Genomic DNA, 16,441 nt, shown 5'->3' with positions numbered 1-16,441 from the left:
ATAAACCTTCGTGGGACAGCTCGCACTTCCATCCTGGTCGCCGACAACGCCTCCTGGTCCGTGAGACTGCAGAGCCTAGCGTCGCCCACTCACCTGGTCGAGGTGACGATCATCCGGTGCCCTCCTGGCACCCTCTGACTACTGGCTAGTAGTACGAACTTGGTCCCCTCTGCTTACAGGTATCATCGATCTCTGATCCAGGCTTGGCTCTCTACGAACTATTCACCACTGGTCGCCGGCCAGCAACTCCTTCCTTCCGGCTCCTGGCTCGTCAGCGAAGACCCCCGACGCCTGTAAGACTTGTGCAGCCGCAGCCCTCGTGGCTAGGTAACTTCGGCATTTCGGTGCCTGCATAGCCTCCTTACTTAAGGGTCCCGAGTCCCTCGCTTTCGACTTGCCTTATCGGGTCCGCCCGAGACCACTAAACTGTCCGTGCCCTCGGGCACTTGTTTTAATTGTGCACTTGAAGTATTTTCCTAAGAGTTTTGTTCTGTGCTTAGTACCCTGTCCTCATAAAGAGTACAGGGCTGTTGTGATTCTAATAAATATACTGTTTATTTTCATAACACTTGTGTGGTGTCCTTTCACTTGGTGTTCAAGGGGTATGTGATGGTATAACAGCTGGCTTAACACGCCCTCTACAGTTTAGCCCGAAGACTGCTCGTATCCACGCTACTAGGATAGCTGGTCTAAGGTTGACTTACAACCAATCACCATAAGGGTCGTTTGGACCGATGCATAGTGGTCGCTAGAATAGCGAACGCTGCATATCGGGCCAACTTCTCACACCGCCGAGGCGGGAAGTCGTTCAACCTCCGGCCCGGCGGACCCCGGGAGAACGAGGCGCGAGGCCGCCTCCCGACGCCCTACCAGGCCCGAGCGGGGATCGGGGAATCCCGCAGACACAAACCCTGGGACGCGTTGGCCAGATGCGGCACACAGCTACAGCCGATCCCGCGTAGGCCAAACGGGGAGAAATGACACCACACGGCGGTCGCCATAACAAGCGATCGGCGCCGCTTCATTCAAAAAACCAGGGGCAGGTAAAAAAATATTATTATTCTTTCTAAAGCTGTACTCATTTTATCGACCTCGGGAGGATGAAAGGCTGAGCTTACTATGAACTTGACTTGAATCCGTGCCCTTGTGATCTCTGTAAGATCTCAGCAGCGAGTCCCTAACCCCTGAACTATATGTAAATGTGTGCGGTGTTTCATTCAGTGCTGTGATCGTACAAATAACAGGTATGTAGAAAGACTGCATGTTAGATGGACACATGTAACTCAAACGGATGCTAAAGTTTTGTGTTTTTAATATCACGTTTTTTCTAGATTCTGTTCACATCAATACATTTTCTAGGCATGGTTTCATCAGAGGAAGCAGGATCGTGAAAAATCGAGACCCCCATCTTCAGCTTTTCCAGATCGATAAATGGATCACCATTGGTTTGAGTAGCAGAAGCACCTGCTACATATAGCGCTAGAAAATGGCACAACTGCTGTGGGCTTATCGGTGGTCTTTTTCCCTGATGAATTTAAAGTTCCTTCTCTCAAGACATTCAATAAAATAAAATGTATCTGTCGTACCGCGATCCGGGGCTGGTAATTATCATAAAGAGGCGCTCAAACAGAGCCGCAACGCGCACGCATCGTATACTGCTGCAACACTGACCTTCAAGGCGCATTGACCTTCAAAGACGGGCGGGGCTGTGAAGGGTAGACAGAGGCTCGCTGTTAGCAAGAAGGATGTGCAGATAGCTTGTCCTCTGCCAAGTGAACAGTGAGTAAATACTTGCACGGGGGCTGGTCTGGGACACTCCCTCTATTCTGAACATCCCGTGCCCCCACCTGCCTCTCCTCTAAGACCCGGCTTTGCTGATCACCAGTTAACAACAAAGGCCCTGATTTCGATTGGCCTGGGATCGGATGCCGTACCACTTTTTATGCGGCCCAAATTAGAACCAAAAGTATTGGGGCACTTTGCACCAGCACAGTTACATTATACAAGCACGTTTGCGCACCCTGCACTACAGCGCTATAATGCATGCATGGGAGGGACACACACAGTAGTGTAAGTGTAGACCCGGCCCTGTCATTTAAGTGCCGGTGCTAAGCACCGGAAAGCACCGGCACAAATTAAGCCCTGGTGAACCCCCAACCCCCCTGCTGCCCCCCCCCCCCACTCCAAGAGCCCAGGCACGCTAGAGCAGCACCTAACCCGTCTCACAGGACCGGGGGAAGGAGGAGGGGGAGGGGGTCAAGGTCCCAGGGTCCGCTAGGGCAGGACCTCCAACCCAAGATCCATGGACCAGCTAGGGCAGGTCCCAACTCTTACCTTACAGCGCCTCTGGAGAGATTGCGCAGAACAAAAAAAACAGGCTGTTGGTTGGGCCGGCCCGCCTCTTATAGAGGTCAGGTGTGACTGGTCGGCCATGTTGGGAGGGGGTGGGAGGCTTTTTTTACTTTGGAGGGTTCTGTCGTGGAGCTGAAGCTCACTTTGTAAGTCGTGTGGCGAGGAAGACTAACGAGGAGGTAATATGTGATGTTGGTTTCATGCAAGCGAGCAATTGGAGCACTTCTTCTTAAGGGACATTGTCAAGTTCAGTCCAGCTGGCATAGGGTGAGTTTGGTGAGACGATCATTAGTTGAAGGTAGGGCCTTGGGTAGACCCTCTTTGCTAGGGGGACATCTTTGGTGTAGAGCGGAGAGATGGGTGGGTCAAGAGAGATTTCAATGTTAGATATTTTTTCAGACAAGAATGTTGCAAACTCTTTGCAGCGCATGGTAGAGTCATTTATTGAGTGTTGAGGGAAAGAGGAGTTTTGTTGTTTGCTGATGTTGAGAAGGTCTTTAGGTCTGTTCCTAGAAGGGTCAAGTTGGGCTCAGAAGAAGGGGGATTTTTCTCTGAAGATGTGTGTTTTGTATTTTATGCGTTTCGCTCCCGATATCACAAGATGTGTTAACAAGGATTGTTGTCTCCAGTTTCTTTCAGCCAACCGGAGTTGTTGCCTCTTTGTTAAGGTCTTTGTTAAACCAAGGTCTGGAAGGGATACTTCTTGATTACTTGAGTTTCAAAGGGGCGTCTATGTCAAGTAGTTCTCCCATTTTTCTGTTGTAGTGGGCGGTGAGATCATCACCTTAGAATTTGGGAACTGACTAACGCTTCTAACTCTACCTGGGAGATTCAGTGTATGTTCCTCACTAAGTACTTGTGCCGGGTATTTTGGGGGTGGGCCTTTGGTTCGATGGCATTGAGATTGAAAAGAATTAGGTGTTGGTGAGTCCAGTCGGTGGGTAGGATAGAGCGGAGGGATAAGGTGTTCTGCTTAGAGATGATTCCATCAAGTGTAGTGTAGTTCCTATATTCCCAATAGGCTCTGCGCATTGGAATAACATATACTCTAGTTTAGACGTAGGACTGAGGTCGACTCGGTCTCTAATGAATATATTAAACTTAATTGTGAGTGCCAGCTAGCTCAGAGGTCACTAGAAACTTTCTCGAATAGACAAAAAGGGATTAGTTTCTGACAGCCACATAAACATGACAACTTTGTTTTGCAAGATTAAGAAATCAATCTCTAGAGTCGCAGAAACAATAGATAGTTATTTCACTGAGTCAATCGTGCATGCTTCGTTTCACCAGAGGTGCAAAGAAAATAGAGAGACGGGCGTTTTCAATAAAAGTATTTATTGAACAGTCTTCTTTCTCAAGCACAAGAAATGAACTGCTACACGCGTAATACTGGTTATAGAGTACACAGCATATAATACGAAGCGTATTATAAAGTAGTACTGTAAAAGCATGGGATGGTTTCTAAGCCATATAAAATAACATAGAATACATACATTAATAAATAATGACTAAAAGTACTCAACTGGTGCTTCTTAAATACGCTTACCCCAGTGTACCTAACCTAGGTCTAGTACAAGGGAAGAAGTAAGTGAGGTGTAGCTTAGTTTCGGTATTCTTTTTGCCAAGAATGTATTCCAAGAATTCTTTAAGGGTCTAATCAGCTCCGTACCTTGATTTAGAATGAAGGAAGTCTTGTATCTCTCTCTCAAGACTCGATTTCCCAGCAACCCGCAAGGGTAGCCTGGAAACACTGGAGCTGGATTTTTTTTCGGCCAGAGAAAAGACAGCGTCTCTCAGTGCATCTGCTGGAGGATCGACTTCCTTCGGCACTTGCTGCGGCGTGATGCGTCGGGCAAGTAGATAGTCGAACTGCTCCAAACCACCGTGTGTTTGTCTGGGCAAATGTGGGCATATTTAAGGTGCTGAGTTTGACGTACGGTTGGACATAATAATGTCATCAAAGACTCAGTTCTTTGAAAATCCATGATTTCTTAGATAAATTAGTATTCAAGCAAGGGGAAGTCCCTAGCTGCTGAAGGCATGTTTTTCCAAGAAATCGCTGTGGATTCTCGGAACTAGTGGAAGTAGCCAATGCGTATTTGGGCTGCATGGGCTAAGTCTAAATAGGGTTTTGATTTCTATACCTATATAAGGATAGGGTAATTTATACCTATATATGGGCATGAATCGGGAAAATTACACTGGGGTCCTAGATTCATATACAACACCCACTCCACGGTATTAAGTTCAATAAAACTAAATGAATAAGTACTGAACATATCTAAGGCATTTAAACAAGAATGTGGCAAAGTAGGAGAAAAAGTACACCTAATACAATCAAAAATTCAACCCATGGTGAAACCAGATATGTTTTTTCCAGTTGATGAAAGAGTTCTGTTATTTTTTTCTTTGAAAGATTTGTTTGCTGGCGTTGTGTAAGGTTCACTGGGATCCTCAGAAAAGGTATCAAAGTTGATGAAATAGCCAGAGGTAGTTCTGTCAATTGTTGGAATGGCATCAGGATAGTTTGGAATCGTTGGAGCTGCTTCTTCTTTTGTCATATTTGTATAGTCAGAGGCTACATCATTGTAGACAGGACTGTCTTGACAAACTGTTATTTGGGCCTCAAGAGGCACAAGTTCCATGGATTTGTTGCATAGTCCTTCTTTTCTTACTACAGGTTTATCAAAGGAGATTAGTCTTTCAGTTTGAACCTCTTGGATTGTAGCAAGATTTGGTCATCTGCTACATCTTGGGAGTCACTGGGCTTACTACTTATTATCGGCCACATGATGTGGTTTGACCAGGTCAATTGATACAACTCTGTTCTCCCTTTTGCCAGCAATCGGCGGTAGTGACACTGATCTTGTTCCATGGATTGCTAAGACAGGTACTGCTTTTCTGTAAGAAGGCCCAAATTCCTTCTTCCCTGACTAGATCCCCAATCTTTGGAATCCAGACAGGCCTTGCTGGGACAGGTGGTTTTTCTTCAGTGGTTGTTGGCTTTTGTGTTGGGTTACTCAGACCTCTTTTTGTTTAATTTAAGTCCTGTAAAACAGCCAAACGATCTTTGACATCAAAGGGTTTTGTTCCACCACTGAATTTTGACAATCGAGGTCTTCGATTATCATTCTAGTACCAAACAGTAATTCATATGGAGTGATTCCACCCAGAGAATTTCTTGGCAGATTGTTAAGACTACGTTGGACACTTATTAGATGTTTGGCCCACCCGTCACCCAAGCCTAATACCCTAGCTGTTATAGATTGCTTTATGTCACGGTTTTTTCTTTCCACTACCGTATTTCCCTCAGGGTGGAATGGACTTGAGTACCGCAATGCAACGCCCAAGCAGACCATGGCCTCCTTGTAAGCCCGAGAGCTAAACGCGAGACCCTGGTCAGAATGTAGCGTGCCGATTGCGCATGTGCCGATAAAGACTCGCAAATCTTTTATAACAGTTCGGGCTTCAGCCGAGCGCTGAGGTCACATCCAAATGAATCTTGTCATAATAGTTGTGGGACCGCATTCGTCCATGGTGACGTCTGCATGTAGAAAGTCTAATGCTGTCTAACAGTGGTGTCTGTGCTGGGCTGGCTACACTGTAGTCAGGTACTTGTTGTTTTTCAATGCTATGATCTCTGTAACAGACATCGCAATTAATTCCAAATTTGTACACTTCAATGCTCATTCCTGGCCACCAGTACACCTCTTCTAACTCTATTAGAGATTTTAAGATCCCATGATGTGTCAGACCCTCTCCCATATGTGCTTTGTGAACCAAAGTAGCTCTCCGGTTCCTGTTTGGAATTACTCTGTCCCTCACTCCAGGGATTCGAGCAAAAGGAATGGAGTTTGCATCAATTATGTATGTATGTCCGAGTGGGTAATTTAGTGGTAACACCACATAGTTGCCTTTCATTGAGGCATTAACTGCTAGCATTGTTTCATCATCTATCGTTGCTTTAGAACGATTGATTGTAGCTACGAAAGCCGTTTGCACAGCTGCCTTAGTGGCTTCATCAGCCAATGAATTCCCTGCAACGTGAAAGCCATCACGCTGATGATTCAGTGTATGAATCACGTGAGTCTTTTGTAGTTCTTTCTGTAATAGAACTACTTGTTCCCAAAGCTCTTTATGCTTGATTGTGCCACCTTTTGTATTTTTGAAACCATTTTGAACCCAGGTCGGCAGATATTCATTCTAATTCCTGACGCATTTATACGAATCGCACACTATGAGTGTGAGGAATTCGCTATGGGTATTTTCAAGCGCCATCTTGAAAGCCTGTAGTTCAGCTCGCTGAGCCGTAAAATCTACGAGTGATTGAGTTTTAGTGACCATTGGTATAAATTTACCTTCACGCCAGCGACCTTTAACAATCGCGCACGCAGCACTTTAGGCTTGTTTATCCCCCAATTGCGGGTTGTCCTGAACCGTCCGTATAGATTATACATCCGTAATGTTCTAGAGGCAAAATTCCAGTTGGCAGAGGACATTCGTGTTCGTATTGTAGGAATTCTTGTGTTATCAAGTAGGTGTCAAACACGTATTCAACATCTGTTGCAGCAAGAGAATTAACCCATTGTATCTATCTCGGATGTAAAGCTTTTGCATTTGGAATGCTCCCTTTCGTCACTGCTTCTAAAGCAGGTACAGGTGTAACGATCATTATGTGTTTACCCTGTGCTAGGGCTCTCTCCTTTGCTACTGCAGTTTGAACCGCTGTCAGAATTTTTTCTGTAGAAGGGAATTTCATTTCAGCTTGTATGTACAAGTGTGATTTATAAGCTATTGGTACATTTTCACCTTCTTCAAAGTTTAGGTATGTGAATCCGCATCTCCCTTGGATGATCCGGATCACAAGGTTGCGCACGTTTTCGCGTGTCTGTAACTGTGTTTTTGCTAACATATCTGTTTGTACTGAGCTCAAAATTTCTGGGTGTTTTTGAGTCCAATTAGTTGGTTTAAATTAGGTTTGATGAGTTCGTAGAGAGGTTTAACCCTTTCTGCGTAATTTAGAATATAAGTTCTTCCAAAATTCAGGAAACCTCGAATTGACTGTAAGTTTTTCAGTGTTTTCGGAGGTTGCAGCAGCACACATTTCTCTAGAAAGTTTGCTGCCAGGCTTTTGCCTTCACTTGAAAGTTCATATCCTAAGAATAGGATGTTGTGGTGGGCAATTCGTGATTTCATAAAATTTAACTTGTTCCCTTCGGAAGCGAACCCAAGTGTTATGGTGTTCACTCTTTTCAAGTGTACGTCCAAGTCATCGTCTGTAAGATAGATATCATCGACATACGATAATGCTTCATCATCGTATGTTTGTAGTAACTCTGTTACTCTGGCTGAAAATAACCCTGGACTATTCTTGAATCACTGGGGGAGATGGCAAAATTGACGCTGTGTCCCCATAATTGAGAAAGCGGTCAAATGCCTGCTTTTAGGTGCAATGTTTTGACACAAGAAACCATTTGAAATATCTAATGTTGTTTTATATTTTTTCCGCACAATGTTATTCATCAGTGCTGAACTGTGTGCATTTTGTACTGCAAATGTTTTGCAACAAGAGTTTAAGTGTCTGTAGTCCAAAACTAGAAGATATGAAATGTCTGGTTTGGAGAAAGGAAACAAAGGATTGTTCATACATGAGGTGCATGTTTCAATCACCCCTTTATATTCCAGTATATTTAGAATCTCCCTCACCTGTTTTTTAGCTTCTTGCTTAACAGGATATTGCCTTTGCATTGTAGGTTGAGTTTTTAGGTCTCGGGCCTAGCGTACACTGCGCAGCAGTGTCGCGCAGCGAGAGTCCTTTTCTCGGCGTTTTGAAAATGGACCTAGGAATTCCAAGCAGCTCGTGCGTGTTCTTTCCTAGGTCCATTTTTCATTTTCTTCGCGTGCGTGTGTTTTTAAAACAGAACAAGCAATAGGCCATGGGCGGTCGCGTAGCTCCGCCCATGGCCTATTGGTGTCTGTTACGCGCACAAGAGGCCATATATCTTTAATTATCGCGGCCGTCAGGGCCGCGGTAATTGAAGACACATGCTCGCAGTGGCGCGCGTGCGCACCACTCATGAGCATTTTTTTTTAATGCTTGCACAGTGACCGCAACTAACCAGGAGGGCCCGGCTCTGAAAACAAAACTACAGCGTTTTGAATTTCGTTTCTCGGGAAAGAGAAACCTGCGCTGTGTGCAGAGGCGGGAGGGGTCGGTGACTCAGTCCCATGGGGCGGGGCATCAGCTGAGGCGGCACCCCCATCTCTGAGGCTGGAATCCAGAATCCCGACGTCTGTGACTCGGTGCTTCGTTTGAGCTGTGGGTTGAGGACCCGCACTTTTTTTTCCGTCATCACAATGCGTTCCGCTTTATCATTCAGCAATGCCTGGTTTCCCATTTGACATACCGTGGGCAATGCACACACACACACACATTTCGCAACTGGACCTGTTCGAAGCCGCATTGAACTCCCTCCATTGAAATTTCGCGAGACTTACCTCGCGGCAAAGGTTGCTGTTCTTTGTTGCTTGTGCTTGCTTAGCCGGAGTTACCCCGCGTGGGCACCCGGCCAAGGAACGTTTGATGGACAGCCCCACCACGCGTGCACCCAGGGCCCGGGTTAAGTCGCCTTGATGGCTCCACGGTTTCCTCTCTGCTTGCAGCGCAAATGAGTTAAGAAGTTCATTAAGCAGCCTGTTAACCTTTTCCTGCAGCCCCCCTGGCTCCCGCGCGCTCATTAATAGGCCGCCGGAATAATCACGTGTGGCTGCGACAGCCTGCTCTGAGGAGAATGTCGCCACAGCTTGACCCACTTTAACCATTTCGATGCTGGTTACATTAAAAAACGACGGTGTTTAGGAACTCCCTTTCATCGGTCTCATGTTATGCTACATAAAAATGAGCGCCAACATAACCAGCTTCCAGTCAGGGGCTCGTTGGCACGGATGTCGCGAGAGATTCAGAGTATGGGGAAGAAATTCCCTTTCAGCCGCGATCCAGCTTGGATGTGGGCACAGCTCGGCTAAACAGGTTATTTTCTTATTTCATACACATCCTCTTTTCATCTGATTTAGAGGGATGTTGCCCGTCTACCAAAGCGAGCGCAATTTTCACAACTTCAATATACTTAAATGCATTTAGTTCTCTAAAATGTACCCAAACCCGATTTTCTGAACAGAAACTAAAATATATCTTCATCTCCAGTTTTTATAAAGCACTGACTGGTATTCTCTCTCGTACTTTCCTTGTGAGCAAATGGGAAATGGCTGGTTATTATGTTTTCCTAAGCAGCGGGGTGCGGCCTGGTTACGAGGGAACAAGTTGTGTGTGCTGTCGAAAGCTCCAATTATTTTGCAAGACTGTAATCCCAAAGCAGGAATTAGGCTAACCGTTATCCCATAGCAGGCCACATTTCACCCCTGGCCCCGGCTTCCTGTGACCGTGGCGCAGCAAGAAGACGTCGTTGTGGCTTTTTATCACTTTGAAAATATCTATCATTAAATATTGCTACGATGGTTTCATAGTTCTTTCTCAGTCTGGGTGCCCTTTGTGTATGTTTCTGGCATTTCCAGCGACCTGTTTTGGTTGAGTATGGTTAGATTTGGTAATCGTTTTATTTAGTGATATAATGTTTTTGCTGTTTAATATGAAAGTAAAATGTGTTTGGTCCTTCCTACGCAAGCATTTTATTGTGTTTTACGCATGTGTTTAGGTGCCCCAAAAGAGTTCAACATTTTTCATTGAGCTCTATGGTCAATGTCCATAGCTCAGCCATGCCAGCCTTTGTTTCCTAGCAGTACCATTATTTAGGTAAATGGTTCTAATGTGATTGTGTGTGTGTGTGTGAGGCTATGCTATTTGTATCTCTATATGTCGAACCACGTTGCAGATGTAGGGTTAGCTAACGTCCCTGACAGGCTGATGCCTTTCATACTTGAAAGGTTTCAACACAGGCTGTTCAGTCAACAGGTTGTCAGTTTACCCTTTAACAATCTCTGGGGGAGTTCAGCAGTCAGGAAAATCTGCGTCTTTTGGCGTGCTGAGGCCTGTGTCTAAAGAAAACACAAGGCAAAACATCTGTTTTCGTTATCTGTTCGGTTTAAGCCTCCATTTAATATTATTTTATTAATATAACAATGTTGTAACCCAGTGACAGCATGAGTGGCAGCAGAGTCAGAGTGACAGCATGAGCAAGAGTGACAGCATGAGTGACAGCAGAGTGAGAGTGACAGCAGAGTGAGAGAGACAGCATGAGCGACAGCAGAATGAGTGACAGCATGAGTGGCAGCAGAGTGAGAGTGACAGCAGAGTGAGAGTGACAGCATGAGTGACAGCAGAGTGAGAGTGACCGCATGAGTGACAGCAGAGTGAGAGCGACAGCATGAGTGACAGCAGAGTGAGAGTGACAGCATGAGTGACAACAGAGTGAGAGTGACTGCATGAGTGACTGCAGAGTGAGAGTGACTGCATGAGTGACAGCAGAGTGAGAGTGACTGCATGAGTGATAGCAGAGAGAGTGACAGCTGAGTGAGAGTGACAGCATGAGTGACAGCAGAGTTAGAGTGAGAGCATGAGTGAGAGTGACAGCATGAGTGACAGCAGAGTGAGAGTGACAGCATGAGTGACAGCAGAGTGAGAGTGACTGCATGAGTGACTGCAGAGTGGGAGTGACTGCAGAGTGAGAGTGACAGCAGAGTGAGAGTGACTGCATGAGTGACAGCAGAGTGAGAGTGACTGAATGAGTGACAGCAGAGAGAGTGACAGCAGAGTGAGAGTGACAGCATGAGTGACAGCAGAGTGAGAATGGCTGCATGAGTGACTGCAGAGTGAGAGTGACAGCAGAGTGAGAGTGACTGCATGAGTGACAGCAGAGTGAGAGTGACAGCATGAGGGACAGATTGAGAGTGAGAGTGACAGCACGAGTGACAGCAGAGTGAGATTGACAGCAGAGTGAGAGAGACAGCATGAGCGACAGCAGAATGAGTGACAGCATGAGTGGCAGCAGAGTGAGAGTGACAGCAGAGTGAGAGTGACAGCATGAGTGACAGCAGAGTGAGAGTGACTGCATGAGTGACTGCAGAGTGAGAGTGACAGCGGAGTGAGAGTGACCGCATGGGTGACAGCAGAGTGAGAGCGACAGCATGTGACAGCAGAGTGAGAGTGACAGCATGAGTGACAGCAGAGTGAGAGTGACTGCATGAGTGACTTCAGAGTGAGAGTGACTGCATGAGTGACAGCAGAGTGAGAGTGACTGCATGAGTGACAGGGGAGAGAGTGACAGCTGAGTGAGAGTGACAGCATGAGTGACAGCAGAGTTAGAGTGAGAGCATGAGTGAGAGTGACAGCATGAGTGACAGCAGAGTGAGAGTGACAGCATGAGTGACAGCAGAGTGAGAGTGACTGCATGAGTGACTGCAGAGTGAGAGTGACAGCAGAGTGAGAGTGACTGCATGAGTGACAGCAGAGTGAGAGTGACTGCATGAGTGACAGCAGAGAGAGTGACAGCAGAGTGAGAGTGACAACATGAGTGACAGCAGAGTTAGAGTGAGAGCATGAGTGAGAGTGACAGCATGAGTGACAGCAGAGTGAGAGTGACAGCATGAGTGACAGCAGAGTGAGAGTGACTGCATGAGTGACTGCAGAGTGAGAGTGACTTCAGAGTGAGAGTGACTGCATGAGTGACAGCAGAGTGAGAGTGACTGCATGAGTGACAGCAGAGAGAGTGACAGCAGAGTGAGAGTGACAGCAGAGTGAGAGTGACTGCAGTGAGCTGGGTTCGTTTGGGGTATCTACTGAGTCAGTCAGAAGGGAGGGACCCTCTAGGATTTTGTTGATATAGTCAAGAGTGTAAAGAGGTGGGTGGTCAGACATGCCTAGCCTAAGCAACAAGAAACGCAAGAGTGTGTGTGAAGGGCGGAAAGAGGGAACAAAAGGGTGGTGCTGGGAAAGCAAGGGAACCCAAAGGTAGTACACTAGGGGCCTTGGGCGTTAACTTATTACAAAAAACAGTGGACCCTAGTAGTTTGGGGGATCAAGGTAAGGATAGACATAAACTGAATAGTATATATTGCTCCCTTCTGCACAAGGTAAAACTGTTTGCATTACAGGACAGTGCACCATGGGCCTACAGTGCAGCGCTCTGACCAGGGAGTGCCTTTGTGCATTCTAGGGAAGTGCTCCATGTTTTACAAACCCGCATGTGGTGAGCGTTTTTTCTCTAGCATGAACAGCGTTGTTTCGCATGGAGGCATTACCAGATAAACAAACACGTCCTTGAGCCAGCGTGCTCACTGCAGCTGAATTGTATTGTGAACCTCACCCCCGGAGTCTGGCAAGATATCGCCACCGTCAGATGCCACCAAGAACAAACTAGTGTGGCCCCTCTAGCGGTGAGACTCTAGGAACAGTCACCTGAAGATTTGTACTGCTCTGAGGTGGTACAGTGCAGCGTCTAAGGCTGCAGAGCTACAGGAGCTGCACATAGCCTTGAAGGCAGGCGTTTCGACAGCACGTTGTTCTGTAACATGTGGCGGGCGAGCATTCTGAGGCAAATTCCAGCCAGCCTCGCCCTCTGATTTTAACGTGTATACTGCACAAAGCTCACAACATCGGGTCCCACTCCCGAGACATGACAACATTGTTAGCAAGTTACAGATGCCCTGAGGACAGTGACCCTGCACCCACAAAGGTATTGTGAGGCGGGTTGGGTCCACAAGAGTGGTAAAGCCGCCCTGCTCTCCTTCACGGGTGCCTTAGTTTCCCTTGGAAAGAGACGCGATTCAAGCAGCCCCGGAGGGCTCCGGACTCGCCTGAGCGTGAGGGGCATTTCTTGTTCAGCATTGTCTCTTCTCTGGAGATGACCGCAAGAATGGTGCAGGGCCGTCCATAGAGGAGAAATGCTGTAAGACTCAAGCTCAATTACTGTTTAGCGTTTAGTAGGTGCTCCTGCGCCGTACGTTTGGTTTCTAAATGCGATCACTTCAACCACATTCACTACAGTTACCGTATGAAGTGTAATAGGAGCGCAGGTGCACTGTGACCTATGGTTTCAAAGTAATTTGTGTTTTTCTTTGTCAAACCTGCATTATTTGCACTAACGGTGTGATTTAAGTAATTTTGGTCTTGTTTGATGTACAATATAGAATCTATTTTTACTTAATCCTGCGTGGATTCCCTTTTGTGGTTTACTCACTGTGTTGCTGCGCGAGTGTGTTGCACAAATGCTTTGCACATTGCCTCTTTAAACTAGCCTGACTGCTCTGAGCCAAGCTACCAGAGGGTGAGCGCAAGTTATCTCAGGTGTGTATCTGGCTTACCCTGAATAGAGTGGTGGATTCTGCCTGGCTTAGGTGCCTACCCTAGCCAACCAGAAACCACATGTCGAACAGTGGTTCTTGTGAATCACTTGATTTCCCAGCATGCTCCTGCTGCAGTACCAGGTCAACACACTTTATGTAGGAGGACTAGTCACCATTTCTGTCTCAAAGGTAAGTGTGAGTCTTTTTCTTACACTTTTTTTCCTGAATTGTAACTGTTCACTTTTCCATATTGTATCAATGCAGCTTTTTCAAGAAATATTTTCCTCATGTAATTTTCAATGTTTTTCTATTTTGCAGAACAACAATCACATCTAGAAAATATGAATGGGAAAGAAAGCCATAAAGGTTCCGGAGGCAAGATGGTTACTCAAAATATCGACTTAAAAAAACAGCGCAGAATGCACATGAGCGAGAGATGCTTTGCTTGTAATGTGTGTGACAAAGGATTTATCAATGAGACACTTCTTGTGAGGCACAAAAAAGGACACACCAGCCTCAGGCCATATCCCTGCGAAACGTGTAAAAAGTGTTTCACTCAAAAGGAAACTTTTTTACAGCATCAAAGAACACACACTGGAGAGCGGCCTCATCACTGTACAGTGTGTTCCAAGCGCTTTGCTAATAAGAAAGGCCTTGTACGGCATCAAAGCGTACACACAGGAGAGAGGCCTCATCAAAGCGTACACACAGGAGAGAGGCCTCATCAAAGTGTACACACAGGAGAGAGGCCTCATCAAAGCGTACACACAGGAGAGAGGCCTCATCAAAGTGTACACACAGGAGAGAGGCCTCATCAAAGCGTACACACAGGAGAGAGACCTCATCAAAGCATACACACAGGAGAGAGACCTCATCAAAGCGTACACACAGGAAAGAGGCTTCATCAAAGTGTACACACAGGAGAGAGACCTCATCAAAGCGTACACACAGGAGAGAGACCTCATCACTGTACAGTGTGTTCCAAGCGCTTTTCTCAGAAGGCAACCCTTGTACGGCATCAACGCGTACACACAGGAGAGAGGCCTTATCTCTGTACTGTATGTGCAAAGAGCTTCACTCAAAAGCAAATTCTCCATGAGCATCAACGCATACACACAGGAGAAAAGCCTTATCACTGCACCATGTGTGAGAAGGGCTTCAATCGAAGGACAACTCTACTAAAGCACAAACTAATACACACCGGAGAGAAACCTTATCCCTGCACTGTGTGTTCAAAGCGCTTTTCTCGTAAGGCGACCCTTGTACAGCATCAAAGTGTACACACAGGAGAGAGACTTCATCACTGCACTGTGTGTTCAAAGCGCTTTTCTCGTAAGGCGACCCTTGTACAGCATCAAAGTGTACACACAGGAGAGAGACTTCATCATTGCACTGTGTGTTCAAAGCGCTTTTCTCAGAAGGCAAACCTTGTGCTGCATCAAAGAACTCACACTGCAGAGAGGCCTTATCACTGTACTGTATGTGCCAAGAGCTTCACTCAAAAGAAAATTCTTCTTCGGCATCAACGCATACACACAGGAGAAAAGCCTTATCACTGCACCTTGTGTGAGAAGGGCTTCAATCGAAGGACAACTCTACTAAAGCACAAACTAATACACACCGGAGAGAGACCTTATCACTGCACTGTGTGTTCAAAGCACTTTTCTCAAAAGGGAGGCCTCGTACGGCATCAAAGAACACACACAGGAGAGCGGCCTTATCACTGCACTCTGTGTTCCAAGCGCTATGCTGATAAGGAATCCCTTGTACGGCATCAAATCGTACACACATGAAAGATCACTGCACTTAGCGTTCCCAGCGCTTTGCTTATAAGGGAACACACGCAGGAGAAAAGCCTTTTCGCTGTACTGTGTGCGAGAAGAGTGTCAATCAAAATGCAAATATGCAAACGCACCAACTAAACTAATTTCTTTATAAATGTGCTGAGCGTTTCTCACTACTAGTTGATTCTATTGTACCAACCGGATATAGGATTCATTTACCGCCTCTCTCATGCATTACATGAGGGCACAGCCACAACGCTCTCACACCGTCTTACAAAACACACACCAAACTACTACTTAAACGTCACAACAACTTTGAGCTCAAAGCTATGGCTCTCAGCACAGCCCCCTATTTGCAGATGCCAAAGTCCTAACAAATCAAAGCCCGTAGCCCCTCTGCAGCGCACAGAGGTACTCGCCGCGTGAAACGGACAGGCTTCTATCTTCAGCCCAGGTGCTGCTCGCTCTTTGTGGTGCCTGATTAACGTTGGAGCTGCAGAAAGAAACGTGGGCTCTTTTCCCTTCCCATCATACCTTTTATCACAAATGTTTAAGAGTTAGTAGTTGAACTGTGTTTATTGCAGATGTATGTAGACATATTTTCCTAAATAAATCCTGCTGTATCTTTCATTACAATGGGTTTGAGTCAGCATTCTGTGCATTTAAGATGCCCTCCTATAGGACTCCCATTTATTTTTGTGTCGCTCTGTAAGCTCTACAGCACTCAGGCTTCGGTAGTGAAGAGTGCTGCTGCAACCAACTGGAAAGCAGCTAACCCACTGAGCAGCCCCGTATCTATGAGTGCCGCCAGGTATAACTTAATTTACCTCTTGTAAGTAGTAAGTACTGTGTCCAGACTAATTTTTTAATTTCTTTTTTTCATCCCAGCCCTTTTTTGCTTTCCTCATTCGAAGAATGCAAAATACAACAAGACTAAGGGCAGGATGTACTAGCATCAGGAATACCGATTTCCTAATTGTGATTCTCTCTGAGTCGCAATTTGGAAA

At 46.2% G+C, this 16,441-nt stretch overlaps 1 protein-coding gene across 1 annotated transcript in view; it reads left to right on the top strand.

Moving 5' to 3' along the window:
- LOC147659499 (uncharacterized) overlaps positions 1-15,443 on the top strand; it is an 81,873-nt gene extending 66,430 nt beyond the window's left edge. Inside the window, exon 3 of the mRNA XM_086951693.1 lies at positions 13,969-15,443. Coding sequence (XP_086807819.1) covers positions 13,969-15,443 — 1,475 coding nt within the window. The remainder of the gene's footprint in view (positions 1-13,968) is intronic.
- Positions 15,444-16,441: the final 998 nt, after the last annotated feature.

This window comes from Lissotriton vulgaris, unplaced genomic scaffold, assembly GCF_964263255.1.
Source record: "Lissotriton vulgaris unplaced genomic scaffold, aLisVul1.2 SCAFFOLD_1022, whole genome shotgun sequence".
NCBI lineage: Eukaryota > Metazoa > Chordata > Amphibia > Caudata > Salamandridae > Lissotriton > Lissotriton vulgaris.
This window is presented reverse-complemented; position numbering and strand designations above follow the sequence as displayed.